Below are 7,619 nucleotides of genomic sequence, written 5' to 3' on the forward strand. Positions count from 1 at the left end.
TTGTCTACATATAAAACACAGTAGTTTTAAAGGTAAATTTATTAATATACAGTGTTGTCCAGAGCACAATATTTAACATAAAACTTTATCAACAGCATATTCACAATGATGTGCAAACAAAATCAAAGCTTATACAAAACTTAAATAAGACTTGCCCTGCTTAGCATTAGTCAGGATACATCAAGCCTTAAGGACGGCACCTTAAAACAGTAGAAATGTCCACTCTGGACTATTTTGCTCTGTATTAACATCTACTTTTTGTCTACATCACTGTTCAGTGGGTATGAATGAGAAAATTATTCTGTAAAATTATTCTATCTTTGCTTAAATTTACAAACATTCTGTCTTGCATCTATGGTCCTGCCACATGTGTGCAGACTGTATTTTATCACTTTAAATCGCCATACGGAAAAGATGGATGGCACACAATGTTACACAGGGACATTTATTATAGTCGTGATAAAGCTGTTTTCGGATGGATCTTCACATTCAGCTTTAGACACCAATTTTAGCTTTAGGAATAATGATATGAAGTTTTTCCTGGACATCTTGTGTCCCTCATATGATCATTTGAACAAATGTGATGAGAACCATGAAATCTGGTTTCAGATAGAAAGCTTTAGCTACCATGTTTTCACCTCAGATATAATCCCAGTTTAAAAAAAGTACAGTGCTTTCCATATATGGAATATTAAAAGTATCCCTAGTTATCCCAAGAAAAGAAACATTGGACAAAGTTCAAATGAACTGTGTATGAAATAGCCTAGCAGATGCAGTTTACAGTCAATAGAGTCTTCCTTACATATGGACAACGGGCTTGTCAGAACATTTGTTATTAATTTAGGACATCGTAAATCAAGTTGTACCACATTCAGTATGTATAAAAAAAAAAAAAAAAAAAAAAAAAAATTAACATGCTTGTAGTAAACAAGTTACAATGGCAGTAAGCCCCCTGGGCAGAATTACTGCATAATCTCCATACTGTTATAAACTATGCCACAAAACACTTTTCTGTGATATTTGTATAAAACTAAAAAATTTTTCAATAATTACAAACTAATGGGTGCAGCTAATGTCTGAAAAATGTTTTAACTTTATCATTTCATTTTCATACATTTTTTTTTTTTTTTTAACAATTTAAAAAAAAAAAATTAAGCCATCATGTGCTTCCTTGGAGGCATATGAATCCAGCTGACCACATCTGATTGACTGAAGGAAACCATTCTACCATTCCCTTTTCTGGGTGTAGTTAATGTGTGCTTACTTGGTATCCTGCTATAGATGGCTTTGGTGGTTTTATGTTGAGACCATTTTAATGCAACGATTATTTTGCTGGCAGTCTGTAAAAACATATAAAATTATACATATTTTGTATAATTGAAATTGTGATATTTTTGCCAATTTGCACACCCCTATCCTAAAAAACAGTAGTTAACTCCTTTTTTCCCTGTTCTTTTTACACAAATTGATACGATTTTATTTTAACACTGTTTTTTTTTTTTATTATTATTATTCCATAACAAAATTATTCAGGGAGTATTGTTGATAGTTCTAGTTTATTTGAAGAGTTTTGGCTATTGTTAAATAATTAGCGAAAAAATGACTATGCAAATTAAGACTCCTGCTAAAATCTTACTTGGTTTTACATGTAATAAATGCACAATATATTACTTATAGTGAACAAGCAAGTTAACCAGATCCTAGCATTTTTATGATGGATTTTCCAAAATACATTTTTTTTTTTTATTAATTTATTATTCTACTTTATCTTTGTTTTTTCAAGCTTTGATTGTTAAAACTACATGCCAGCATTATTTCCATAGGGCTTTCTAGTGTGTCTCCTAAGTGCCTCTGTATGACTGTTGCATGACAATTTTTAATTAGTCTCAGAAATTATTTTTTAATGCTTTTTTTTCTGTAGTAAAGCATGAGTTCATTATCCACAAGAAACTTTTAACTGATGTCCTTAACCCAATGTGTGACTCCCAAATAGTGGTATACTTGCGTTCAAATGGAACCTAACAGGCTCTAATGCTCTGGAGGCATCTAAATGATTTCCTCTAACAGAGTACTCAAAATACTAGTGCATAAAAAGTAGGGTTCCATTCCACCATTATTCCATGTTAAAACCTAAAGGTTTAAAAAAAAAAAAAATAGGCCACTGGTAAATTGGCTGCCTCACAGTGCATTATGCTGTAGCATAGTAAGCAGCAGCTTTCGTATAGTTGTAATAACTCATCTCAGCCAGTTTGGCCAGGTCTTGCGTGTTGTTGCTAGCCAGATTTTCTCTTTCACTGTAGTCAAAGCTGTCTTCCTCATAGTCCTCCTGGCCCTCCATATCAGGTTGGCTGTCTGAACATACAAGAAAATGATTGAGACCTCAATTCTATTTACACAAGTCATTTCACTTGTACATGTTGAATGATTTTGTGCTAAGTGTAAAATTTACCATGAAAATGTTTATTTTAAGCCAGTTTTAATCATTAAAAGAGGGAGAAGTATGTTCTTACCGTGACTATCTGGCAAGACATCTAGAATGCCATGCTTCACCTTCATATGCCTGCTAAGATTACCCTTTAGGTTGAATTTGCTACTGCAGTAGGGGCACTTAAAGGGCTTGCTACCAGCATGAAGGTGCATGTGGCCAAGAAGATTGTACATCCTATTAAATGACTTCCCACACACCTAAAACAGTAAAACAATATTGGTTAAAGGACCTTTATGATTTTAGACTCCAATTTAGGTATAAAAAAAAAGATAATTCAACAGTTGATTAATTATATATACTTATACACTGCAAAGTTGTTCATCTAACCTTGCATTTGAAGGGTTTGACAGGAAGATGGACAATCATGTGAGTTTTGAGGGTCTGCTTCTGGACAAAAGTCTTAAAGCAGATGTGGCATTGGAAAGGTCGCATACTGGTGTGGATCAGCATGTGCCGCTTCAGATTGGCCGATAGGGTGAACTCACGAGAACACACATCACATTTGTACTCTTTCATTCCCTTTAAAAAAGACACAAAGAAGTAAGTAAAAAAAAAATAATAATTAGCTTGCTACACTTACTATAGACTCTTCTTTAATTAGTATTTAAAGTTAGGTGGGTAAGGTACATAATAATGGAATTGCAGTGGAAATAACTATGTTTTGTATGCCATGCTGCTTATATTCATGTATTATAGAATTCTGGTGCCCATTGCCCAGGCAATTGAAGGTGGGTTCTCAGAGTTCGATGTCTGTGATCTCTGTATATAAAATTGGTCCTTGGGGATAGGGCCACAAATATATGTATAACCTGTGGAATTATCTGTTTGATTATCTATTTTGCTTAGATTATGTATAGAGTAGCAAATCTTACAGGAAAATATAGTGTGCTTTAATCAAATGTACTTTTGAGCTTGCATGAACGCTTAAATAATGTCCAGCATATTTTAATGATAAGTTTCTGTAAGTATATTAGGACAGTCACATAATTGAATTACACTGTGGCATTAGAAATTTAATATTAGTGACTAGTGTTTAATAAAAAATTATGGAACTTATGCAAGTTGATTGTTTTGACTTTTAATGCCAAAACAGACATAAATTTGCCCCACTTTATTTACAGTTTGTGGTCAGAAGTCAAGTAAGATAGTAACTGTTAAGAAGTAAAGAATAAAAAAAATGGGAACTACTGTTATGATCAGATGAAAAATATTAACAACAAATTTATAATTCATCATATATATATATATATATATATATATATATATATATATATATATATATATATATATATATATATATATATATATATATATATATACAGTACAGACCAAAAGTTTGGACACACCAAAAATGTCATATTGTAGGTTCTTCAAAGTAGGCATCAAGAGAATGCCAAGAGTGTGCAAAGCAGTAATCTAAGCAAAAGGTGGCTACTTTGAAGAACCTACACTATGACATATTTTCAGTTGTTTCACGCTTTTTTTTTTGCACTTTTTTTATTATGTATATTTTTAATAATTCCACATCTGTTAATTCATAGTTTTGATACCTTCAGTGTGACTCAATAGTCATGAAAATAAAGAAAACTCTTTGAATGAGAAGGTGTGTCCAAACTTTTGGTCTGTATTGTATATATATATATATATATATATATATATATATATATATATATATATATATATATATATATATATATATGATGCATTGATGCTGTGAGCAAAATGAAGGAGGGCTTTTCAGCAGCTATATAAGTGGATTAAAATGGGCCGGGACAACTACAAGGGCTTAGCTGAAACAAAACAATTGGGCAACTTGACTCTCACGAACACACTGGAAAAAAATTGTATTATACCATTTCTAACTACCATCTCATCCTTTCCTCCAGCAACATATTTCACCACAGATGTTTTGATATATCAGTAAAACTATAAAACTTAAGAATGAAGGTTAAACACCCTCCCAACAAGCAGGATTTCAGAAGAATTGCAGTAAGAAACTGAGCTTAAAAGTACCTTGTGTTCGAGGCCCTGCTGTGCTAGTACCTTGTGTGTGAGCAGGTGCTGCTTGAGGTGGTGAACCTGCACGAATTCTAAACCACACTCAGAACAAATGTGAGGCCGCATGTTCTGGTGCTTCATTAGGTGGTTCTGTAGCTGGCTCCGGTAGGCAAAGCTCTTGTGGCACTCACTACACTGAAAGGCGGCAGGCCCCTGGTGACTGACCTGGTGCCGCCTGAGGTGGGCATAGGTGGGAAATTCCATGGTGCATTGTGTGCAAACATGACACCGTCCATTCTCATGCTTTGTCTCATGTGTGCGCAACTCACTGGGATAGGCAAATCCACGTCCGCAAAAGCGACAGCTGTATGGCTTAATGTCACTATGCTGCAGCATATGACGCTTGAGGTGGCTGGTCTGTGTGAAGGCCTTCTTGCACACAGTACACTTATGCGGCCTTGTGCCTTGGTGTGTAAGCAGATGTGTCTGCAGGTGGCTTGGTTGTTTGAACAGTTTTCCACAATGCAGGCACTCATGTGGCTTGACCCCACTGTGGCCCAGTATGTGTGTCACCAAATTATACTTTGACGTGTATGACTTTTCACACATCCGGCACTTCCAGCGCTTCAGGCCTTCACCCACATCTACACAGTATGATTCATCAATCTGCACATTGACGTCCAGACGATCAATCTGCACACGTCGTGCCACAGGATTCTCACCATCTCCCCATGTTGCCACTTGAACACCATCATCATAGTCTGCTTGTGTAATGTCTGGCTCAGCAGCTTCGTAGGTCAAAACACTAGATTCATAGTAGCGTCTTATCGCAGGGGTTACATCCTCCTCAGGAGTCTTGAGATTCAGCACTCTTTGCTCATCTCTCCCCTCCTCTTTGGTGCTTCCTCCCTTAGGCTGGTTGTCTGTTTCTATTTCCTGTGTGTGATCAGCATCCTGTGAAGTTGTGTCTGAATCTGGATCACTCTGCTGCTGGTTTGACTCATTTGCATGCTTAGGGCTGCCTTTATTTTGCTCCTCCTTTAGTGTCAGTCTGTGGGGGGCAAGGTCCAAGACTTCAGACTCGTTTTCATTGCAGTGAACATTTGAGTAGTAACAAGGGCTTGAATATTCAGACTCCTCTCCTTTGACCCATGTCTGTAAATTCATCGGTTTCTTACCAATTTCTATTGTCTCATTGTTTTCACTTTGGTGCCTCTTAGCCTTTCCTCGAGGACCTAAACGCCTCTTCGCTACCCCCCAAGGTCCATGTGGCCTACAATTTTCTTCATTGGGCTCAGGTAGGTAGTCTCCATTTGCACCAATCAACTGATCTGAATACTCATACTCCATTGCTTCCGGAGGTGGAGGGGGGCAATCACGTGCCTCTCCAGAATAAAAGCCATTTGGGGCAATGGTGGTGCCAAAGATTTCATTCTGAGATATGAGGCCCAGGACAGCTGCTTGAGCCAGGGACAGGACCACCACTGGATCAGTCTGTGTGCCAGCATCCACCACATTCCCCATAACTTCACTGTAGCCTCGTGCCAGAGGAACTGCCTGCTCCTCCTTCAGCAAAGCAAATGGCATACAGACAGAAAACACAATAGTGAATCCCATGTCAGTAAACTATAATCATTTCAATTCACTAGTACAATTCTAGCAGTCAGTGAATCAAAATAAATGTGTGTGAGAGAGAGAGAGAGAGAGAGAGAGAGAGAGAGAGAGAGAGAGAGAGAGAGAGAGAGAGAGAACAGGCCAAGGTGACATACACTTTAACTAGTAAATACTGTCAACTTTCCTTATTACTTGTATGTTGCATACCATATATAAGCAAAAAAAAAACAAATATAGTCAATAAAGACTGATAGTGTGTTATATATAGAACGTAAAGATCAATGCAAAATGCAACAGTTCCTTCCTTAATGGTTTTTAAAAGAACGCACGTCATAAGAGCCCAGAGCCAACCCGGAAGCCAACATCCCCAGGCTTTCCACAGCATTTCCTATAGTTCAGCGGTACTATTGTTGGGTTGGAGGACACCCTACCACTAAAAATATAAGCAACTCTGGTTACAAAAAAGATTTGATATAAAGTTTCACTTCAGCAAATATAAGGACTAAGGATAAAGGCTTTGTTGAAACCAGACTAATAATGAGACTCCTAAGTAATATTTAGTTGCTCTAAGTTTATTGGAATACAGCACAAATAACACCTGTAAACAGGGCACACAGTAGTAGCAGATGTTACTCTCTGTGGGCACGTAAAATATAACTTTAACTCCTCAGACTTATGATTTTTAAACATTTTTACCTTTATAGGTATAGATATGAACCCAGATAAATGTTTTTTTATGCAGACAAATGATCTGCATGTGCACTTAAGTGAAATACAGTTGTAATGATTGATAAATAAAAATGGGGAAGGGCAAGAGAGAAATGAGAGAGATAGCAAAAAGGAAAATTTAATTGAGTGATAACTACATCATTTATAATTATGTATGTAAAAGAGATGGTAGGGGTGTTAGATATAGAATTTTTGGGTGACTGCAATAGTAAGAATGATATTGGAACAGAAGAATGAGAGCTGATGGAGGAAACATGTGAAAGAGGGAAATGAAGGGGGGGGTCAGAGTGAGAGAGAGAGGAGGAAGGGGAGAAAGATAAAGAGAGATGTAAATAGAGAAAGAGTGAGAGGAAAAAGCAAGGGGATGGTGGGGGAAGAGAGACTGAGAAACAGAGAGTACAAGGGAAAGATAAAGAGAGAGACAGAGTGGGAGGGGTTGGGGAGTGAGAGACTGAAACAGAAAGAAAGAGAGATAGAGGGTGAGGGAAAAAAGCAAGAGCAGGAAGGGTGGGAGTAGGAAAGAGAAGGAGCAGAGAAAATAACTGGCAAAATGAAAGGCAGAGAAAATGAAAGACAGAAAGACAAATGAAAGAGGGCCAGTCAGACAGGATAGAAGCACTGTCACTAAGAGCAGAGCTGAACTGAATTTTAATATAAACTAAACCAGGATATTAACACAGGATGTACATTTGAATGAGTGTGAATGACAGGTAAAGAGACATTCTTGTTAAAACTGACAAGATTGTTTTGATGAGCTAGAGTATAAGCTTTATCAGTAAAGGATATACTC

General features: G+C 36.8%; 1 protein-coding gene across 2 annotated transcripts in view; it reads right to left on the reverse strand.

Annotated features, from left to right (window-relative positions):
- Window positions 1–21: 21 nt before the first annotated feature.
- znf710a (zinc finger protein 710a) overlaps window positions 22–7,619 on the reverse strand; it is a 7,836-nt gene continuing 238 nt past the window's right edge. Inside the window, exons 2-5 of one of the 2 annotated variants that reach the window (XM_083552666.1) lie at window positions 4,532–6,052; window positions 2,816–3,007; window positions 2,511–2,685; window positions 22–2,352 (exon numbers count right to left, since the gene is read on the reverse strand). In XM_083552666.1, the coding sequence (XP_083408792.1) occupies window positions 2,189–2,352; window positions 2,511–2,685; window positions 2,816–3,007; window positions 4,532–6,052 (2,052 nt within the window). In that variant the 3' untranslated portion in view covers window positions 22–2,188. Of the gene's footprint in view, window positions 2,353–2,510; window positions 2,686–2,815; window positions 3,008–4,501; window positions 6,053–7,619 lie in introns of both variants that reach the window. The other variant, XM_083552665.1, reaches the window with a different exon arrangement.

The sequence above is a fragment of the Silurus aristotelis genome, assembly GCF_946808225.1.
Source record: "Silurus aristotelis genome assembly, chromosome: 10".
Classification (NCBI taxonomy): Eukaryota; Metazoa; Chordata; class Actinopteri; order Siluriformes; family Siluridae; genus Silurus; species Silurus aristotelis.